The sequence below is a fragment of the Jaculus jaculus genome, chromosome 11 (genome assembly GCF_020740685.1).
Source record: "Jaculus jaculus isolate mJacJac1 chromosome 11, mJacJac1.mat.Y.cur, whole genome shotgun sequence".
Taxonomy (NCBI): domain Eukaryota; kingdom Metazoa; phylum Chordata; class Mammalia; order Rodentia; family Dipodidae; genus Jaculus; species Jaculus jaculus.
Genome location: NC_059112.1, coordinates 854,536 through 877,180, shown reverse-complemented (window position 1 = coordinate 877,180; position 22,645 = coordinate 854,536). Strand labels below are relative to the sequence as shown.

The following is a 22,645-nucleotide window of genomic DNA, read 5'->3' as shown; positions in this document are numbered from 1 at the left end:
AGAGCTCCCAGCCACTTCTCATCTCCAGCCCCACAGCACTTCAAAGGCAGGGCAGCCAGTCAACAGAACGTGCCTCTGCTGTGGTGCCCTCCATGGACTTTCACTTCTTTACGAAGAAGGGTAAGGAAAGCAGGCCTCAACAGAGACTTTTTGACGTTTTGTTTTGAGACAGGTGCGTGGAGGGAGTGCGTTGAAATGCAAACGACAAAACCCGAGTGAAAGGCTTTTGTAAAAGTCAAGATCTTTACACTTACCTATTTTTCAAAGAAAACAAGTCAGGTCCGGGCCTCCCCATCCTACCAAGCCCAGGAAAACAACAAGTAAAGGAAGCTAGCTGGTTCATAGGATGTGCTCCAGTACAGCTCTTCCCCACCCAGTCCACAGTGGGAGGGTGACCCGGGAATGCACACACCGACACGCGCGTGCACACAGCCCGCCCCGCCTCACCTTCTGGATCGTCTGGTCCACCGCCTTTTGGAAGACCCGAGCCACGAGCAGCGTGACGCTGGTCACCAGCAGGAGCAGGGACAGTGTCCCCACCGTATAGAAGCAGCATCGACCCATTCTTCGCGCCGCTGGCCGCACGGGCCCAAGACCCCACTACACAAGCCGGGAGACTCCCCGGCAGCGCCCTCCGGTGTCCCGCACCGGGCGCACGGCCCGCACGGGCCGCGGGCGGGCGGAGCGCGGCCTTCCGAGCCCCAGACAGGACCCGGCTGGCTTCCGCTCTCCTCGGCGGGGGCCGCTGGGGAGACTGAGGGACTGCGCGTCCCCGTGACGCCCGCCGATCCGCCTCGCCGCAAGCCGGGGAGGAGACGGGCAGAGACTGCGCGGGAAGCGGGCGGGGCCCGGCGAGGCCGCCGGTCATGTGCCCTGCTGCGGACAATGCGATTCGGCCCGGCTGCGCCGCAGGCTCTGCGGTCATCCCGAGGAGGGGACCGAAACAGCGGGTCCTGGTTCGTCTATGCTCTGCACGTAGGTGCTGAGGGTCCACCTTGGGCCTGGCACAGAAGACTGGATGGATGGGACAACATTCCTGCAGAACACCGCAGTCAGCCTGGATACTGTTTACAGCGGTGTTGACACTGTAGCAAGCGCCGTGGCAAGATACACGCCGAGATTTGTCCCAGCAGCCCTTCTCCCTGGATGACTGGGACCTCACGCTTGAAGTGGGGGCATGTATGCAACAATGTATCCGCAAAGGAGGAGGAAGGCATCTGATGGAGAAGGAAGCAGAAGGCAAAGACACTCGGAATAAAAGAGCAAGACCATAGAAGTGAAGTTTCCAATCGACTGCAGGCTCAAGTGCTCAGGGTGTGGGTAAAAAATGTTGAGTCCCCAGAGGTCAGATTTGAAGAGCTTCTTCGTGTCCTGCTGGACGGAGTGGACAAGAAGCTTGAGGCAGGTTGAACTGTATTTATGGTCTGCTTTCCTCACCATTGTGTCCTAAGCACCCAGCCGGAGCATGCACAGGGCAAGGGCTCAGTAAATGTTGGTTGGGTGAATAAGGGTTATTTCCATGCCAGACCTTTACATGCAACCACTCATATAATTAATACCCACCCCAGCCCTAGGATTAGGGGCTGACTGTCCCAGTTTTGAAGAAACGATGCCAAAAGAAGTGCTTACAAGCGATTTGCAAGTGGGAACAGACAGAAAACTAGAGATGATGTATAGGTGCGATTTCTGGCAGGGGAAGAGGCAAGAAAGGAAGATGCGATGCGGGGGAAGTTCCTGGCGCTGCAGTGCATGTCTACGGAGTTCAGCAAAGCTATGAGAGGCTGGGAGGGAGGAAGCTTGAGCCAAACTGACTTGTCCCCCAAAGTCCTACACATCACAGATAGCTGCCTTAGTGTTCTTGCTGTGCCCAGTCCCAGTCTTGGGCTGGAAGCAGTTTTAGGAAGCTAACCTCTCTACCAATAGGGGATAAAAACCAACGGGCATATTTCAGCAGCTGAGGCAGAGCCACTGTTCACTTATGCTATGGGCATGGATCAGTCAGTCCTCCTTATCATTGACGATTCAGCCAATCACAAATAGAAAATATTTAAATAAACAAAAACAGCAATATTCAAACAGAAGCCATGTTGCTGCTGCTATTGTACTATGTAATTAGTCTTAGGACAGTTGCATCTGTATTGAATATGCACAGATTTATGTTCTTGATTCTATTCTTCAAATACAACAACTATTTTACCCAGAATTTTCATTTTACTAGGTATTACAAGAAAGAACCTAGATTTTAAAGATTTTAAATAAGGGAGGATGTGTTCCATTCAAGCACTATGCCATATTCTTTTTTTTTTTTTTTTTTTGGTGGGGGGAGGTTGAGGTAGGGTCTCACTCTAGCCCAGGTTGACCCGGAATTCACTCTGTATTCTCAGGGTGGCCTCGAACTTATGGTGATCCTCCTACCTCTGTCTCCCAAGTGCTAGTATTAAAGGTGTATACCATCACACCCAGCCCATTTTCATATTTTATTTTATTGTTTGTTTGTTTTTTGAGGTAGGGTCTCACTCTGGTCCAGGCTGACCTGGAATTAACTATGTAGTCTCAGGGTGGCCTCAAACTCTCGGTGATCCTCCCACCTCTGCCTCCCAAGTGCTGGGATTAAAGGCATACGCCACCACACCCTACCATTTTCATTTTTTAAATGTCATTTTCTACAAGGGATTCGAGTACTGGGTGGAGGGTGAGGTAGTCCTAAAACCAATCTCTTATGGATCTTGTGGAATACATCATCCTCATTTCACAGAGGAGAAAACTGGGCTCTAAAGAGTTTAGTAACCTAACAGGTTCTACCAGTTGCTCAGTGGAAGATCTAGCCTGGGCCAAAAGGTAGGTAGGGTTGGCAGTCTTCAAAGCCCTCACTTGTTCTACTCTGCATTGCTGCCAGTACTGACAAGCAGAAGGTTTTGCTGAGGACTTGGTGAGACAGGATGAGAATAGTAACCCATTCTTTGCCACTCCTCTTGAGAGGAATTGCCTCTTCCCTTGATGTTGGGATGGACTTAGTGACATGGCAGGAACAACCACACCCTGGAAGTCATGAATCCCTTGCAACTTCTAGAAATCTTAACTCTTGGAGGCTTTGAGCCACTGGGACATTCAACTGCCTCAAAATTGTGATGCTGGGATCTGGAGAGATGGCACAGTGGCTAAAAGCACTTGCTTGCAAAGTTTGATGGCCTGGGTTCAATTCCCTAGTACCCATGTACATTTACTAGGACCCATGTGAAGCCAGAGGCACATCTGGAATTCATTTGCAGTGGCAGGAGGTCCTGGCCACTTTCTTTCTGTCTGCCTCTTTCTCTCTATCTCAAATAAATAAAAATATTTTAAAAAGCAATACTGTGATCCCAAAGGGAGCATGGGTGGGATTGTAGGGAAATATCCTGAGCCTACAGGGAGAGAGATGTCCTCCCTGTTCTTGGTTTCATAGACTCCAGACTTAATGCAGTAGTGATGAATGGTCCCTGCTGATTCCTACTAAGAATGGATAAGGATCCTTGTTGTTTAAACCACCAAGTCTTAGCATGGCTTATTATTCAGCGATTAACTGGAGCAGATGATATGCGCTGGCCAGAGGCTGAGACATTGGCAGAGCCTGTCACTGCACTCTAGCCAGCTGCAGCTACCAAAGGTCTTTAGGCAGCAACCCCGGGATTCAGCCCAAGGATCCGTAGAACCTGGTGGGCTGTAGAGTGATTCAACTGCTCTGAGCCTTGTAGCAAGTGCATCTGGGTGGGCTCCAGTCCTCATGTGTCCACAGTGGGAGCCTTACCCTGGCCCAAGTCCTGCCATGGTCAGCCTGTTTTGTATCCCTATTGCTGCTTTAAATTTCAGCTGGTTAAACAACTTTCTCTGCCTCATGTCTCAGTTTACTTAAGGGACCATATAGCCCCCCAACCCATATTGCCCCTTTCTCAGGCATTAATTGGGGTTGTGCTATAATATCTGTGGGCCTTTTCCTTCCCTAATCAGCAAAAAGCTTTTCTAACTCACCTGAATAAGAGCTTATCATTCACAAGTTTCTGCTCTAACTGGATTTGAGCCCCACTGTAACATCTAAAGTCAGATTCTGTTGGCTGGCTTTACATTTTACTCTGGAAGTCAAACTGCATAGATATCCCCCTCATTCCAGTTCTGGCCACCAATCCCAGGACATCTTTTTTATTGTTCATTAAGTTCTCTCCCTCCCTCTCTCTTCTCTTTCTCTCTCTGTCCAGTCTTTTTTTTTTTTTTTTTTTTTTTTAAGCAGGGTCTCACTCTAATCCAGGCTGCCCTGGAAGTCACTCTGTAGTCCCGGCTGGCCTAAAATTCAGTTATCCTCCTAAATTAAAAAAAAAAAAAAAGTCATTGTGTATGTTCATTGCACATTATGCTGCTAAATAAGGACATTTTCATACAAGCATGTATTGTACACTGGAAGTATCCCTTCCTCAAATCCCTTACCCTTCCCTTCCTCCCACCTCTGTCTACTTGTTCTCCTTGATAATTTCACTTCTACTTTCATGTCATATATACATATATAATTTTGTACATCTATATGACATATAGGAATCACAAGTGAGACAAGGATTGTGGTACTTGTCCTGAGATTGGCTTGATTCGCTTAATATGATTATCTTCAGTTGCATCCATTTTTCTGCCAACAACAGAGCTTCATTCCTTATGGCTGAAAATTTCCAATGTGTACATTTGCTTTGTTCATTCCTCTGTTCTTGGACAGGTTGGTTCCATAACTTATCTATTGCAGCAGACATTGATATGCACTATCTCTGTGATAAGTTGACTTGCAGTACTTTGGGCAATACCCAGGAGTCATATGGTAAATTTATTTTTAGTATATTTGAAAAAACTCCATACTGGCTGAACTAGTTTACATTCCCACTAGCAGCACACAAACGTTTCTTTTTATCCACATCTGTGCCAGCATTAGTTGTTAATTTGTTTTCTTAGTAACTCCCATTCTGACTGAGGTAAGATGGAATCTCAATGTAGTTTCAATTGGCATTTCTATGAACATTTTTTAAAATTTTGTTTTTATTTATTTATTTGAGAGATAGAGAGAGATACAGAAATAGGCAAGGAGAGAGAGAGACAGAGAGAGAGAAAGAGAGGATGGGCAAGCCAAGGCCTCCAGCCACTGCAAACTAACTCCAGATGCATGCCCCCGCCCTTGTACATCTGGCTTACATGGGTCCTGGAGAGTTGAACCTGACAGAGAGAGGAAGAGAGATGAAGAGAGAGAACGGGCACACCAGGGGCTCCAGACACTGCAAACGAACTCCAGATGCATGTGCTACCTTGTGCATCTGGCTTACATGGGTACTGATGGAATTGAGCCTAGAACTGAGGTTCTTAGGCTTTATAAGCAAGTGCTCAACCGCTAAACCATCTCTCCAGCCCTGAAAGCCATGAGACTTTTGTTTTGTTTTGTTTTGTTTTTCGAGGTAGGGTTTCACTCTAGCTCAGGCTGACTTCAAATTTACTATGTAGTCTCTGGGTGGCCTCGAATTCATGATGATCCTCCTACCTCTGCCTTCTCCTCTCCTCTTAATCTAATAAAACCTCTCTTAAAGAAAAAAAAAACAGCTGAGTGTGGTGGCACACACCTTTAATCCCCACACTTTGGAGACAGAGGTAGGAGGATTGCCATGATTTCAAGGATGCCCTGAGACTACATAGTGAATTCCAGGTCATCTGGGCTAGAGCGAGACCCTATCTCGAAAAACAAAAACAAGAACAAAACAAAAATAAAATAAAGGAGAGGAGTGGAGAGACTGCAAAGAGTTCCTTCATGAGGAGGCAGGAGTGGGATAAAGCCTTGTTCTTTAAAAAAAAATGTATTTTATTTCTTTATTTATTTGAGAGAGAGAGAGAGAAAGAGGCAGACACATATTTGTTGTTGTTTAAGACAGGGTTTTGATGTGTGGACTAGGCTAGCTTTAAAGTCATGATTCTACTGCCTCTACCTCCTAATTTTGGGGGTTACAGGTATATGCCACAATATCAGGCACTTGAGGTTGTTTGCTGCCTCTTGTCTGGGCCATTAGAGTAGTCTAAGGCTATGGAAAAGGGGGGATGAAGTCAAACTCAAAAACATCTGAGTGAGGAGAGCATGAATGAGAGTGTCCAGCTTAGTTGTCCTCAGTTTACCTTCCTCTTAAGGCTCTTCCCTGCTTTTCCACTGTGTCAAGATCTGGTCCAACCTGAACAAGAACTTCTTCTTGATTCCTCTTAGCACAGCTGTCCAGTGCCACATTTAAAAAATGCACTAAACACTGTGCTAGGACCAAAATGCTCTAATTACAAAAAATATAAACAGCATTGAAAAGCAATGCATGTTCCCAAAATGACAATCCCACAGTATTTTTTCTTCCCCTGAAACCTAACACAGCTTTTTAGCACCTGACCTAGATGTCATTCTGGTTACTTTCATCCTCTTCTCTACCAAAGGACAGCACATTTCATGGCTTGTGGCCTCACACCCTAAACTTCTGATCAGCTTCTCAGTGCCCCTTGAGACTTCCCCCTCACTTTTGATCTACAGAACATGTTTCCTGAACCACAAATTTGAGTTATTATTTTAATTGCTATAGAATCATCTCACCCTGCAGATGAGACTTGTCTCTGGGGTGTGGCTATGGCTAGGCAAGGACTCATATCCCTGATGCACTCTGGAGATTCATATGCTCGTAAGGGGTCACCATTCCTATGACAGAGAGGCTGGTGCCCAAGCAAGGAGACAGCCAGGAGTTTCCTGATGACTTATGTTTGTAAAGTCCAGATACTTTAAGAAGAACAAGGACACTTAGGAATGAAGGACTGATGTTTGGTACTTGTTGGGATTCCATAATCATTCAAGATTCAGAAAGAAAAAGAACTTTCCCTCCATATTCCAATCCAAGACTACCAGGAGAAAGCAGGAAGTGCAACCAGCTTGCAATTCCTTGAAATGCAACTTACTTACCATTATGTTTTATCACAGGCTTGCCATGTCTGGACAGAGAGAAACTGTGAGGTTGTCCCTGGTCCTTTCTGCTGCCTCTTCCTAGTGACTTCCCCATGATGGTCTTTGTACTCTAGGCCAGGACATTTTATTTTACATAAATACATTTTGTTTTGTTTGTTTGTCATAATAGGGTCTCCCTCTAGCCCAGGCTGACCTGGAATTTACTACGTAGTCTCAGGGTGGCCTCAAACTCACAGCAATCCTACCTCTGCCTCCCAAGTGCTAGGAATAAAAGCATGCACAACCAGGCCCAGAATTTTATTTTATTATTTATTTATTTTCAATTTTTGTTGTTACTATTTTTATTTTTACTGGGTTATTAAAAAATGAGTAATCTCCACTAGAAACTCTCAATTCTGCCCTTGTGTACTGTGGACCCCTGTGCTAGACAGTAGACTTTAAAACTTCATTTAACTCTCACACTGCCCCATGCATATGATGCTGCATCACTCTTCTTACGATACAGAGGGACTGTCTAAGTAATACAGCATCATATGGCCAGTAAGAAACCAAGCTAGTACTAAAACCAAAATCAATTTGACACTTAGGCCTACTCAGAACCTCTTACAAGGGAATGGAACTTCCAGACTCATGTGCATTGAAAACAAAAAAGAAAGCCATGAAAATTGCTGAAAAGTTTGGCATCACAATGTCCTCAGTGACCTGGCCCTCTAAGAGGGGCAGTAGTTTGGATTAGTTCTGTGAAAAAGAAAAAATAACTTCACCTGCCTCAACCTGATGTTGGATTAAAATGGAGAGACAAATAAATCTCAGAACAGTATCTAAAACTAATTTACAAAACAAGTTCTGACATGAAATCTGTTCTCACTGAAAGTAGTTTGATAGTATTTTCTAGAAGCAAATGAAGGTTAGGGTTTTTTTTTTTTTTTTTTTTGATAGCTTTTCAACTCAGTGAGGCAAAACCAACATATTGTGAAATGTCAGAGCAGCCTGATCTCCTGGAAATTGTGAAATCAGGACTGAACACACAACACAAGAATTTACAGTTATTCTTCAATGAGTCACTTCATCAGTAGAAGTTGTTTAAATGAGAATACCAAGTGTTCTCAGTATCTCTTTCTGATGGGGAGACAGGAAAGTAGAAAAATGAGGAAATGACTCATGGGGCAAAGTAGGCCCGTCATCTTCAATAGTGGAGAATAGGTGTTTGGTCAGGGTGTGGGAAGGGAGGATCAGAGAGAGGAACAGAAATAAAACATACTAGCTAGGAGTGGTGGTGCACACCTTTAATCCCAGCATTCAGGAGGCAGAGGTAGGATTGCTATGAGTTCAAGGCCACCCTGAGACTACATAGTGAATTCCAGGTCAGCCTGGGCTAGAAGAAGACCTTACCTCAAAGAATCAAAGAGAAAAAGAAGAAGAAAAAGCAAAGCTTGTTTGGCTCATGGTTTCAAAGGTTTTGGTCTTTAGACAGTTTCCCTTGTTTCTGGGCTGTGGTGAGGCAGGACACTGTGGCAGAACACTGTTTCACATTAAAGCTGTTCACCTCATAGCAGTCAGGAAGCAGGAACAGAAAAGGCCAGGGTTAAGATACACCCTTCACGTTTCCAGTGACCTACTTCCTCTAATCAGGCCCGCCTATAAGTGGTACATGGTGAAAGCTGACAGTGAGGGAGCAGAGAGGTGGGAGGAACCACTGACAACAAAACATATCCTTTAAAGAAACATTCCCAGTGGTCTACATCCCTTACCTAGACCTAAAATTTCCCAGAAGTCCATTAAGTTATGAGCCCATGGATGGATTAATCCATTGATGAGGTCAAAGGACACATGATCTAATCACCACCCACCCCAAAGACCTACCTCTGAACAGTGCTGTATCAAGGACTGACCCTTCAATATGTAAGTTTTCTTGGGGTATAAAGCATGGGAGGAAGAGACTCAAATATTTGACCCATATATGATGTTTCCAGGAGTTGGGGCTGGGGATTCTGGGCAGAAGACAAGTGGCACAGGCTGTGGAAGTGTAGGAGTGGGTGCACATAATGTGCAAAGGTCACCTGGTAATGCACACAAGGCCTCTCAGGGGTCAGCTCCCGGTCAGACCTCCAAGGTCTTCTCTAGCTAGAAAGATCCCAGCTAGAAAGAGAGAGACATCAGGCGCCTCTGACTGCATTTGCTACTTACTTCACTAATGTAGACATGTGTAGATTTCTTTTCACAAAAGAGAAGATTTTCAGAGCCATTTTCAGAGCCATGTCCAGAGAAGTCAGTATTTTTTCAGAATAATCAGCTCAAATATGCCAAAGAAATGCTGTTGGGGTGAGATGTTTTATTCTGCCACAGCCCTTAACTGGAAATGACCAGTTACTAGACTGATGACAGTGAAAGTTGTCAGAATCAAGATGGAATCACTTTGCCCTAACAGAACCCTAACAACAAAGGCCTAATAAAACAAAACAATGCACATAGTATTGTAGTTAATGCCAGCCCACTGTTCCCTTGCAGTGTACTCAGTAAACTAATCTACCTTTAAACAAGCAAATAACAACAAATACCACTAGGAAGCTGTGAAGAAGAGACTCATATGCTTATGCCTGATAACTAAAACTATCACAAAGCCATGACCTTGAACAAATACCAGAGCTCTCTTAACCCAATTACCTCTCAATGGTTCCATCAGTAGGGAAAGCAGTCTTTAGTCTTTAGTCTTTAGTCTTTAGTCTTTAGAGGAACAATTCATATCCAGACCAGAACACGTGGTGATAACATTATTGAGTACTAGTTTAGTGCTAAGTACTTTAAATAACCATCATATTTAACCCTTACACCTTCCCTGTGAGGTAAGCACAGGGTTAAGATACACCCTTCACGTTTCCAGTGACCTATTATTATTCTATAAGCTTTAGGCCAGCCTGGGCTATACAGTGAGTTTGAGGCTAGCCAGACAACAGCAGATTATGACAAGACATGTTACAAACAAACAAACAAAGCTCAATAAATGCAAGGGTTCTCAATAGAAAACTTTAGCAAAATTTGCAATGAGAGTTTTTGAGCATCCACTATGTACCATGACACTATTTTCTAAGGTACATAAATCAGTGAAGTGTATGTCCTCCTCTTATGGAGTTAAAAAAAAAATAGAGCTCAAATCTAGTAGTATTTTATCATACCACTCTCTATGCAGAGTTCCTTACTGAAGCACACTGGATGAGGATGGGCACATAGGGAATGTTCTACAGCAAGGAGTAACACCAAGTGCAAGGATAAATTCTGACAAAAGTACCGTTGTCTCTTTAAGTCACATTATAATTATTCCCTCCTCCTCCTCCCTTTCTTCCTTCTCTCCCCTTCCAGAAGAGAAGCAAAGAGATATTTACTTGGAGGATAAACATGAGTCCAGGAAAGGTAACTTTCCCTGGTGCAATAAGGGAAAGATAATCTTCCTAGGGACACCACCATTCCTGCCTTGTCTCAGAGCATTTACTCTGGAAAACTTGCATCGAGGTATGGTACGTATGTCTATAATCCCAGAAGTCATGAAGCTGAGGCAAAAGGATTGCCACAAGTTTGAGGCCAGCCTTAGCTACAGAGGAAGACTCTGTTTCAAAAATTAAATTTCAAATCCAAAACAAAACAAACGAAAAGAAGAAAACTTGAGATTGCAAATTCTTTCTTTGCCCCTTTAAAGTATATGCAAATCTTACAAGTCTTTAAAAAGTCTCTGGCTGTGTTTACAACCCAGAAACACCTTTTTCAAAGACCTAAGAGCTAACTGTTTCAAACAGAATCTCCAGCAAGGACAGTACTCCATCTCCCAGTTTCTGTGAGAGGACAGGAGCCTAACTTGGCAGGCACCTGGCTCTAACTTCCAAAACTACCACTTTCTATGAGAAGTTTTACTTTTCTTTTGAACAAAGGAGTGATTTGCATCTAAAATGTCCCCTGTAGGCTCGTGGTGTGCTTGACAACTGGGGGTGCTGTTTGGGATATTGTAGAACCTTTCCAAGGTGGAGCCTTGCTGGAGGAGGTGGGGAGGGGCTGTGAGGTTTGATAGCCCAGCTTCACTTTCTGTTTGCCCCTGCTTACTGTACTACAGTGTGACCAGCTGTGCTTCATGCTCCTAACTGTCCTTCCTTCTCCACCTTGATGACTGACTATATCCCCTTAAAACAGATCCTGAAATTAACTCTTTCCTTCTTTAAGTTGCTTTTGCTCAGATATTTGCTCCCAGCAACAAGAAAGTAACTGGTTCAAAAGGCAATCCGTTAACACAGGCGGCCAGCTCAAGTACCAAGTGAATTTAGGCTAAATTAAGTGTGACAAGCAGTACTGTTAGGCCCTATCACTTGAGAAGATGTATGCAGTGGTTTGTCTGCCTGGTTATATAAATGGGTAAGATTTCTTTCTGCCTTTGCAGTCTCACAAGCAGATCACCTTTGATTCACATCACTTTCAGGTTCAATATAAAACTGTCTTCTTTCTTTTCTGCCTTTATGGAGATGTTTTCGGGGATGACAGGAGCTATGCATTCCCCCCCCCCCCCCCCACACACACACATGCTAAGTAAGGACTTATCCCCAGGGTCTGGTACATTCTAAGCATATACAACTGCTGAGTTACCTTCCCAGCTCTATAATCCTAATTATGTTTCCCCAACATCTTCAGGACTTGGGAAAACATGAGACATGACTTTGTCACATACCCCTTAGAGGCAAGGGCAGCTGTCCAAAGATCCAGCCTGAATGTCAATCATTTGAGGACCAGGAGGTACTGGAAGTGAAAAGTAGGCCAGGAACACTGTTATTTACATTCAAGAATGTGGGAGGCAAGGGGTGAGAATGGAAAGTCCAAATATCAGCTATGAGAGCTGCTGACAGGCTATTAGGAAAATGCAGGTCTGTGACTCAAACTTGAGAACAGTCGCCTATGTCACTTTTCATGTTTGCATGCACAGGTTCTGATCTAGCTCAGGCTAATTTTTACTTAACATGCATATGACTTACATGCTTTTACAAACAAACAAAGAAACAAAAGATTGAGTTCAGTGGGCAGCTAATCCTTAAGGGATAAAGCAGCCAGGAGAAAGGAAGAAAGAGCTGAGAACTGAGTATTAGTTGGGGAATTTATGTGCTATTCTGAAACTCAGGCCAGGGGACTTTTGACCCTGTCCAGATATTTTATATATTTGTAAAAATGAAGTGATTTATTCCCAAATAGGTTGTCGATGAGAAGATTCTAGTTAAATGACTACAAAAATCTGGCGATTGAAGAATGTTTCCTGCTGTTTCCTCTGGAAGCAATATCCACACACTTAGATTTATGAACACCCACAAGTAGCAAGCGAATACAAGCTAGATCACACTATCAGCCAGGGGTGGCACACCCCTGTAATGCTGTGTACAAGTAATCCAACGCAGGGAAGGCTGGAGCAAAAGCAGTCAAAAGTGGACTGGACGAAATTGCAAGATCTTGTCTCAGAATAAAAAGCAATAAAAATAAAATTTCCCCACATCCTTAAGCAATCAGGATTTGCAGCAGCCACTGCCTACTAGGCTAGCAGGATGGTAACTCCAGGGCTGAAAAGCTCTGAGGAGAACGGTCAAAGGAGAATGCCTTTGACCCCAGCACAGAGGCAGAGGTAGAAGGATCGTTGTCGTAAGTTGGAGGCCACCCTGAATTCATAGTGAATTCTGTATTAGCCTGTATTAGAGTGAGATCCTCCCTCAAAAAAACCAAAACCAAAACAACAGAAACACAAGAGCTGAAGGAAATCCAAGAACCTGCCCTGAATTTAGAGGTGGAGGAAGCCAGAATTTCAAGAAAACATCTTCAATCTAATTCCTTCCCTTCATTTTGTTCTCTTTCTCTCTCCCTCTCCCCTCTCCCCTCTCCCCTCTCCCCTCTCCCCTCTCCCCTCTCCCTCTCCCTCTCCCTCTCTCTTGCTATCTCTAACTTTCCTGCTCACTTTCTTTCCTTCAGTGAAAAGAATTGACTAGTTAGTTTATGGAAGTTTTCAGTGGGTAGCTGGTGAACGCGCCTTGCCAGCACAGGGAAGCTTGGTTAATCCCAGTCCTGGACCTTTCTCCAGGCCGCAGCAGGCCAGGCCAGGTGTTGGCCCCCTGGGCGCAGGGGCAGGAGCGGGCCTGGCTCGGGTACCTGGCACGGTGCGCTAGGATTGCGCGAGGATGGATCACTGGGCATGTCGGGGCAGCTCACGGCTGCACCATCTCCTAGCGACCCGGGAGGCCGGCGGGGAACAAGCCACACAAGTCCAGGCCGTGCTCATGCCCCAGAGTCACCATGGCCGACCGCGGACGGCGATTCCAGCCCGGGACCTTGGCTCGGATGCCGGAGCTCCGGAACTGCGGGCCGGGGTAAGCGAGCTCGGCCGGGCACATCCCGCATGTCGCGGGTACCGCGCTGCGGGCTTGCGGGGCAGATGGACAGTGGCGGACTGGGGTTGGTCGGGAGACTCCGCCAGCCTCTCTTCCTCAACGTCCTCGGTGCCTGAGCCATAGAATAACCAGCACTTTCCCCCAACACCTCAAGACATGTCAGCCTTTATACCCGCAAATCCCTTCCCCCAATGCAGATGATATCCCCAGGCCAAATGTGAAACCACCGGCTCGTAGGCAAGCTCAGATCTCTGATTTCTCCTGCCGTCAACCCACTCTTTCCTGGGGATGGGGGCGGGGGTAACTGTTCCTCCAGTCTCCCTGGACCCCCTGGATCCCTGTGTTCAGCTTCGTCTGCAACAACCGACACCTGGCCTTTAGTCATTCGCTGGTTCTGGGGGCCAGCCGCTGCCACTTTGAAGGACTGATGGTGCTTTTTGCTTTGCTGAATCCTTGAGAATGGATTTCCGCTGGCTTGGCAGCATTTTAACGTGGTGGTTAAGATGCCAAGTCTAGAATCAGAAAGGTTGAGAGTCTCACTATTCAGCCTAGGCTGGCCTTGAGCTAGTGATCCTTCGGCCTCAGCCTCCAAGTGCTAAGACTAGAGATGTGTGCACTCTTTCTTACTGAGAAATGGATACAATAAAATGAAATTGCTTTGTAGGCTTGTGAGGATTAACAGAGCTTGCACAGTACACCTAGCACTGATATATGATGAGTTCTATGTGCATGTTAGCAATTATGAGCTTTTTTGGAATCTTTATTATCCTCCTACATTTAAACCTTTCTACTGTAAAATAATTGTATATTCACAAAAAATTACAAAACAATTCTTACATAGCTTTCCCCCAGCTGCTTCCAATGGCCGTCTCTCTCTCTCTCTCTCTCTCTCTTTCTCTCTCTCTCTCACACACACACACACTTTTTCATTACCAAACCAGGAAACTGACATCGGTACAATTGTGATTAGACAAGACTTCCAATTTCTTTAGCTCTTACTTGCACTTCTATATATGCATGTCATTCTGTGAAATGTTGTCATATGTCAAGAATGTGTCATCAAGGGAGCTGGGCATGGTGGTGTGTGCCTTTAATCACAGCACTAGGGAGGCAGAGGTAGGAGGATCGCTGTGAGTTCGAGGCCTGAGACTACATACTGAATCCTGGTCAGCCTGGGCTAGAGTGAGACCCTACCTCACTAAACCTCCCCCCCAAAAACCTGTTGTTTACATACTAATTATGTCCATATCTAATAAAAAAAATTCAAGAATGAATGTCATCAAGAAATAAACTATTTCATGAATACTTTATTAGTTACTTGTTGCTGTGACAATACCTGACAGAAACAAATTAAAGGAGAAGGGATTTATTTTAGTTCACAGTCTCAGGGGACATTTATCCATCATGGTAGAGAAGGTGGGTGGCAGGGGCAGCTTTGTCTGTAAAGGGTGGGGGGTTGTAGCATGTCTCATTCTCAGGAGCAGAGATGAACTGGAAGCAGGGCTAGGCTAGAATTTGCAAGGCCCACATCTAGTGGCTTATGTCAGTTAGCTAGGCCTCATGTCCAAATATTTCCATAGTCTCTCAAAACAGTTATTAAGTTATTTGGAGAGAGAGAGAGAGAATGGCCTCCTGCTACTATAATTGAACTCCAGATGCATATGTGCCACTTTGTGCATCTGGCTTTATGTGAGTACTGGGGAATTGAACCTGGACCATCAGGGTTTGCAAGCAAGTGCCTTTAACCAGCCCCCTAATTTTGTTCTTTTAAGAATGATAGCTAAGCCTAGGTGTGGTGGTGCATGCCTTTAGTTCCAGCACTTGCTAGGCTGAAGTAGAAGGATCACTGTGATTTTGAGGCTAGCCTGGGACTACCCAGTGAGTTCCAGGTCAGCCTGGGCTAGAGAGAGACACTGCCTCAAAAAATATAAAAAGAATGTAAGCTAAATTTATAACATATAAGAAACATAATATAATGTAATATAATAATGTGTTATTGACCTCTTTCACTCATAAAGCTTCTGAGATCCATCTAAATTGTTTTGGATCAACAATTTCTGTTTGTTGCTAAGGCATGTTCTGTGGTATGGATAAATTAGTTTGTTTCTCCTTTTTTTTTTTTTTTTTTTTTTTTGCTTTTCAAAGTAGGGTCTCACTCCAGCTCAGGCTGACCTGAAATTCACTCTGCATTCTCAGGGTGGCCTCGAACTTGTGGCTATCCTCCTACCTCTGCCTCCCAAGTGCTGGGATTAAAGGTGTGCGCCACCACACCTGGCTCTCCATTCTTTTCTTTTTTTGCGTGTGTGTGTGTATGTGTGTGGTATATCCACATATAGGTTCCCATGCTGTGCCCTATATGCTTGTCTGTAGTGGGATGTGCTCACTTGCAGTGGTTGGAGGGGAATGTTGAGGGTCACCCTGCCTTATTCTCCTGTCCATTCTTACTTGAGCTGGAGTCTCTTACTGATCCCAGAGCTTGCCATTGTTTTTGCCCTGCAGTTCTTCAGTCTCTGCTCCCTATAGAATTGGGGCCACAGATGTGTATGACCACACCCAGCTGTTTATGTGGGTCCTGGGGATTAAGCTCAAGCTGTCTCTTGTGCCCCATCAGACCTTCATGCTTGCACAGAAAGTGCTGTTAAGTATTGAGCCATCTCTCCAGCCCATTTCTTTATTCTTTTTTAAATTATTTTTTATTTATTTAAGGAGAGAGTGAGAGAGAGGAAGAGAGAGAGAGAGAGAGAGAGAGAGAGAGAGAGAGAGAGAGAGAGAGAGAGGGAGAAAATGGGCATGCTAGGGCCTCTAGCCACTGCAAATGAACTCCAGATGCATATTCCACTTTGTGCATCTGATGTACCTGGATACTGAGGAATCAAACCTCAGTCCTTAGGCTTCATAGGCAAGCACCTTAACCATTAAGCCATCTCCCCAGCCCCATTTCTTCATTCTTAAAGAGACAACTGGAAGTAACTCTGTACTATTGTGTATGAAACTAGGAAACATTTGCGAAAATACTTTCAGTTTTGTTATGGATCAAGCAAGATTATTTATGGGTTTACAAAGATGCAGAATTTGGATGAGGTTGAAGCTCACTTGGTAGAGAGCTTGCCTAGAATGTATGAAGTGTTGAGTTTGAGACCCAGCACCATATAAACCAGGTTTGGCAGCACACCCCTATAATCCTAGCACTTGAGCGGTAAAGGCAAAGGGGTCAGCAGTTGAAGGCAGTTCAAGGATATTGTCATCTACATAGTAATGTTGAGGCCAGCCTGGGACACATAAGACCTTATGTTGAAGAAAGAAGAGGAAGAGAAGTAGGAAGAGGAGACAAAGAACAACCTTTTGGAGGGCAACTATGCTCACCACTATATCACCAATACCTACATAACAATAACCCACCCAGAGGGCATCTTTTTGTAAAGTCACCTTTTTATGTCTTACGTCTAGATTTTCACAATACAAGTAAGTCAAGCCCTTAAGTCACATACATACAACACAGCAAACAAGTTCCTAGGATTCTCTAGAAAAGAATGGGGACTAGTCTAGAATTTCTTATAAGTGTGGTTATGTCTACAGCAAAGATTGTGTTTGTTGTAAAGAGTCATTATAGAAGAGGTGCTAAGGCAGGTGTTAGGGCAATCATATGCTCAGGTTCTAAGGCCAGGCTGAGGCATTGGCTGGTGGTACCTGTTTATTCCGGAGCTGGTATCATTTTCATTGACATGGTCCAGCTGTCCCTTCAGTCACATCTTCATGTGATAACTGCTTCATGCAGACAAGGATGTGGTGACGAAGGAAGCTGAGTGATGCAGGCTACCTGGAAGACAGTAAGAAGAGGGGGATGTGGTGAAAGAGAGAGTGCATAGTTTGCCTAAAGTGGGTGGCCATTATAATTGTGGCTCCATGGGAAGCTGTGCCCAATGTTCCAGTTCTTGAAAATCTTTTGACTTTTTAAGAGGAGCTGGTATTCCAGATAACTTATGTGAAAGTTTAAAAAGCACGTGCTAGAAGCTCTAGTATAATGGCTAAGCACCATTCTCTGGTGCCACACTACTTGGATTAAAATTTTCAGTTCTCAGGCTGGAGAGATTGCTTAATGGTTAAGGCATTTGCCTTCAAAGCTTAAGGACCCAGGTTCAATCCCCAGTTCCCATGTAAGCCAGATGCACAAGGTAGCACATGTATCTGGAGTTCATTTGCAGTGGCTAGAAGCCCTGGTGAACCCATTCTCTTTCTTTCTCTCTCTCTCTCTCTCTCTCTCCCTCTGCCTCTTTCACTCACTCAAAAAAAAATGAATAAAAGTTTCAAAAAGAAATCCCAGTTCTACCACTTTGTAGCTGTGTAACCTTTGACAAGTGTTTATTTTTAATTTCTTTGTGCTTCAACTTAGATGTACATGAGAATAATACCAATACCTGCTTCATCAGGTTGTTATGAAATTTGAACAGGTCCATATGTATAAAGCTCTTAGAACAACTTCTGTCATTGCAAGAAGTTCTTTCTTGATATAAACTACTATGATTCTTATTAAAACACAAAGCAATGAAGATCATCATCACAGGGGCTAACTTGGTACTGAATCCCACATAAGCCAGATGCACATACATGGTGGTGCATGCATCTGGAGCTCATCTGCAGTGGCTCGAGACCCTATAGCACCCATTCTCTCTCTCTTTGTGTCCCTCCTCATAAATAAGTAAACATAGAAATATTAAAATAAAATTTAAAAAGAAATATGTACATGAACATTTACTGAATAAGTGTATATATGAACAAAAACAACAAAAATAAATCAACTTGTAGCAGTAGCTGGAGAGGTCAATGGCCCTAGGAGGGAAGCTACTACTGTTGTTTAGCTAAATGGATATGTTGAGCCCATCAAACTGCCTTTGAAATATTTATGTTTGTGCCCATAGATTAGTGCTGCTCTCAGCTTTTTGAAGTAGGTAGCAAGTACTTGGAAGACTCAAAACTTATCAAAGTGCCTAGAATAAGTGACTGTTGAGTGCTCAGTGCTAAATGGGACACCTATGTCATCCCTTCCAATGCTCAGGGAACATTGTGGAAGAGGGGATGGAAAGAATGAAGAGCCAGAAGGATGCGTAGGAGTGCTGTGCAATGCTGTCTCTGGTCGTGACATGCCCATTGCATTCATGACATCGCAATAGCTAGCATTACCAAGAAGATGGCTCAATGGTTAAGTGTGCTTCCTGTGCAAGCGTGAAGGCCTGAAGGGTTCTGAAATTGTGGAGTTTGAACCTTCAGGATCCACAGAAACAGCTGGGTGTGGCCACATGTACCTGTAACTCCAGTTCTGCAAGAGGAACAGAGACCACAGAATCTCCTGAGCTGGCAAATAGTAGCACATTCTGGAATAACTAAGAGACTCTGGCTCAAATAGCAATGGGCAAAAGAGAGATGGGGCAGGACATCCAGTGTTCTGTTCTGGCCACCACAAGTGAGAGCTGCAGGACAGTGCATGGGGTGTTGCAAGGGTTCTTAGATGTGCATATGCCACACAAACACACCATACCACACAAACACATAACAACACACACACACACAATTCCATCATGAATGGTGGAGGAGCTTACAAGGCCTCTATGCTCCCTGATGAGTTACTGGCAGTTAAAGGTTTCTGGCAGAGACATTTTCTTCACTGGTATAGCACTGGTAAGTTGACCATACTTCAGTAAGTATCCCCTCACCCATGAGCATGCAAGTAACCCTAATTAAACTCACACACAAGCTGGAGAGATGGCTTAGAGGTTAAGATGCTTGTCTGCAAAGCCTAAGGATCCAGGTTTGATTCCCCAGTACCCATGTAAGCCAGATGCATAAGGTGGTGCATGTGTTTGGAGTTCATTTGTCGTGGCTAGAGGCCCTGGCATACCCATTCTCTCTTTCTGCCTCTTTCTTTCTCTCTCTCAAATAAATAAATTAATTAAATTTAACATACATATAAATTCACACACATACACACACAAAAAGAGACATTGAAGTAGACGTAGGCCCCATTGGGAAGAAGTGGTTCAGTGCAAGTGGGGGTCACAACAGAAGGTACTGGAAAGTGAATATTATAAACATATATACATGTATAAATCTTGTCAATAAATAAAGTATTTTTATAAAAGAATACTTACACATAAAAGTAAGTCAGATGTTTTAAAGATGTGTGCAAATAAAAGATGCAATTCCACTGCAAGAAATGGTATTGCCTACACAAGGGAGGGGTGATGACACAGTAGAATAATGAAAGCTAGAGTCAGGCTTACAAAGAGTATTAACTCAATATTTGCCTATGAATCTCTCTTCTCTCCCCACAACCTCCTCCCAGCCCAGTTCTGATCCAAATCAGCTGGCATGTTGTCTCCTAGGTACCGACAGAACCAGCCTTTTAAGGCTTTTACAAAGCACAACAGGATGAAGTTCCCAGGCTGCCTCAACAGCCAGCGCTGGGTATTTGTGAGAGAGGAGCTGGGTGACTTCAGGAAAGGCTGCCAACTGAGCCAAAGCCTGGTCGCTCAGGGACCCAAGGAAGCCATTCTGCCTCAGATTCATGACAAAGGCCCCAGACCTGGTCCTGAGAAGAGGCAGGACAAGCTGCCAAAGGAAGCAGCCTGGTGGTCCAAGCCCTCAGCAGCCCAGAGAGTTCAGAACGCTTTCCCCAAGGATGTGGAAGCCCAGCTGGCCCTGCACCCCTTCACTCTCTATCCTCACCTGGAAGAAGCTCTGCTTCCTGAGGTGACTGTCGGGGCCTTCCCTGGGACTCTAAAGATAACCCTTTCCAGATGCCCAGGAAGTCCCCCTGAGAGGCATGTTTATAAGAGGAGAGAAGAATGTGTCTCCCAGGGTGAAGGTTCTCCAGGGGTTCAGGGTAGCCTTCCCTCCTCTGCCTGGGAAACACGAATGGCAGTTTCACAGCTGCTCCCCTGGCTTCCTGTGAAGCTGTTCCTCTTAGCCAGTATGCAAAGCAAGAGCTTCCAGCTTTCTCCTTAAATTCTCTCAATAGGATTTATCTTGTGACTTTTTGGGGACAGGAAACAATGTAAGGAATCATTCAGTTTCATTTCTGTCCCTCTAAGCTGTGACTAAGTGTCCTCAAGTACTCACTGACAAGTGAACAGAGACAGAAGAACATGAAAGGCCATGGGGGAAATTTTACCACAATGTCTAGGCCTGAACAGAAAGTAGCTCTCTTTTGTCCTCAATGTCCCAGGCTTCTTCTGATGTTCAGCTTCATAACCTTGAGCATATTTCTCCTGTTCTTTTGTCTCAAAATGGCACCAATTCTGTCTTTCCAACAAGGAGGGAGGAAGAGCAAAGGTTAAGATGTATATGTCAGCTGACTCTGCAGCCTATCCAGTCCATCATACTGCTGCCTAAAGCCCCTTTTACTCCATGAGGTGAAGGTCCCTGCTCAGTCTTGGAGGCCTTGTGTGTTGTCCCCTGCCCCACTCTTTGGCTACTCTAGCTTCTCAGCCTGCTACGCTCCCCTCATTCCACTCCAGTCACTTTGGCATCCTGGCTCTCTGGGGATACTTAGGAACCACCATCATCACTGGGCTCCTCCTCACCAGAACAGAAACTTATGAGGCAGGAAATTATCTGTGTCTTTCACAATGCACCACCCATATTTGGCAAATGGTAGACCCAAGTGAATGGGTTTTTTCCTTCTTTCTTTCTTGCTTGCTTTTTGACTTTTAACATGTTTCTTTATTCTGTTCTTTATTATTATGTAGAAACTTTGTATAGACACATCATGTGTTGGTACCATCATTCTCCTCCCTGACCCCACTCCACTGAGGTCCCTCCTCAGTGGAATTGCTGATATTCACTATGGGGTTGTGCATAATGGATATTTTTAATGAATAAATGACCCATGTTAGAGAAGTGTATAGGAAGGAATTGCTGATTGATGATTTTTCTATCTGTTTTTTACTTTCTGGCTCTCATAGAGCTTCTGAGTACCAGAGATCATTTCCACACATGTTAAGTGGCATAAGAACATGACATGGGAAGGTGGGTCTTATTTCCATGGCTAGGTACATTGGCTTGGTTTTGAGCCAGGATCTCTTTTGATGTTTAGATGGCCTTTAGCATCTCCCAGTTTAAGTTCTACCCACTGAGTAAATACAGTAGAAAAGAACACTTCTCTTTGTGTGATTCCAGAGAACTTCTATTACCTAGCTTTCATGAGTCTATTCTATCCCTAAGCCAGTCAGTGTGGCTCTGGTTGGCCTGACCTACCTGTGGAATGGAGAAGAAGCTAAGCCAACTTAGACCAAGTAGGTTGATGTGAAGGGTGAAGTGCAGATAAATGTCATTCATAGGAGGATGGATGGACTCAGTAGTCAAAAGCCACAGAAATCCTACAGACACTCCAACAGGTGGGGCTAGGATCATGCCAGAAACATTCTGTCTAGAAAGATGGAGCTATAGCACAAAGCCTCCACTCCTGATGGCCAGTGAAAGAGGCTTACCCACAGTGTGCAGTGAGGTACTCAGCACTTAGCACAGGCCTTGAGGGGTGACACTGAAGAGGAAAACAGAGGGGCAAGCTGCCTGTTCTGCTATAGATTAGCCTCACTCCCTTCCAGCAGTTTCCTTCCTCTCTAAGTCTGTTTTGTCTTTGAAGCTCTTATTGAAGGTGCTGAAAGTCCTCGACCCTGAGAGGAAGCTCGAGGACACTTGGGCTTATTGTCAGGATGACAGGAAAATAATGGAATCCATGCAGCTTTTAGAAAAATCTCCTACCCTATCATGCCTGAGACTGTAAGTATTGTTTATGGCTACCATCTGTCAAACCTTTTCGGGACTGCCATCTCAAAGATTCTTATTTTGAGAATAACTTTTTATTAGTTATGTACACACTGTATACAGTCATGTTGGTACCATTGTTAGCCTCCTCCCTGTCCTCCCCTTTCCAAATAATTTTTTAATTTATTTTCTTTTTGAGACAGGGTCTCATGTAGCCCAGGTTGGCCTCCAACTTGCTATGTAGCCAAGGATGATCTTGAACTCCTGATCCTCTTGCCTCTACCTCCTACAGCTAGGGTTTCAGGTGTGAGCCACCGTGACTGGCTGCTTGCTAGTGACTTTATTTATTATTTATGTTTGCATGTGTATAGTATGTATGTGTGTGTGCCCATGTGTGGGGAGGCCAGAGATCAAAGTCAGATGTCCTCTTCAATTGCTCTTCACCTTCTTTTTTGAGACAGGGTTTCTCACTGAACCGAGAGTTCAGTGATTTGGCTAGACTAGCTGC

General features: G+C 44.6%; 2 protein-coding genes across 4 annotated transcripts in view; one reads left to right on the top strand and one right to left on the bottom strand.

The window, feature by feature from the left end:
* Scarb2 (scavenger receptor class B member 2) overlaps nt 1-653 on the bottom strand; it is a 46,272-nt gene extending 45,619 nt beyond the window's left edge. Inside the window, exon 1 of one of the 2 annotated variants that reach the window (XM_004664882.2) lies at nt 448-653. In XM_004664882.2, the coding sequence (XP_004664939.2) occupies nt 448-564 (117 nt within the window). In that variant the 5' untranslated portion in view covers nt 565-653. Of the gene's footprint in view, nt 1-254; nt 275-447 lie in introns of those variants that run through there. The other variant, XM_045161736.1, reaches the window with a different exon arrangement.
* Nucleotides 654-13,263: 12,610 nt separating this feature from the next.
* The window catches only part of Fam47e (family with sequence similarity 47 member E), a 37,996-nt gene continuing 28,614 nt past the window's right edge, over nt 13,264-22,645 (top strand). For both annotated transcript variants that reach the window (XM_045130238.1, XM_045130239.1), the window contains exons 1-3: nt 13,264-13,356; nt 19,755-20,121; nt 22,016-22,152. In XM_045130238.1, coding sequence (XP_044986173.1) covers nt 13,283-13,356; nt 19,755-20,121; nt 22,016-22,152 — 578 coding nt within the window. In that variant the 5' untranslated portion in view covers nt 13,264-13,282. The remainder of the gene's footprint in view (nt 13,357-19,754; nt 20,122-22,015; nt 22,153-22,645) is intronic.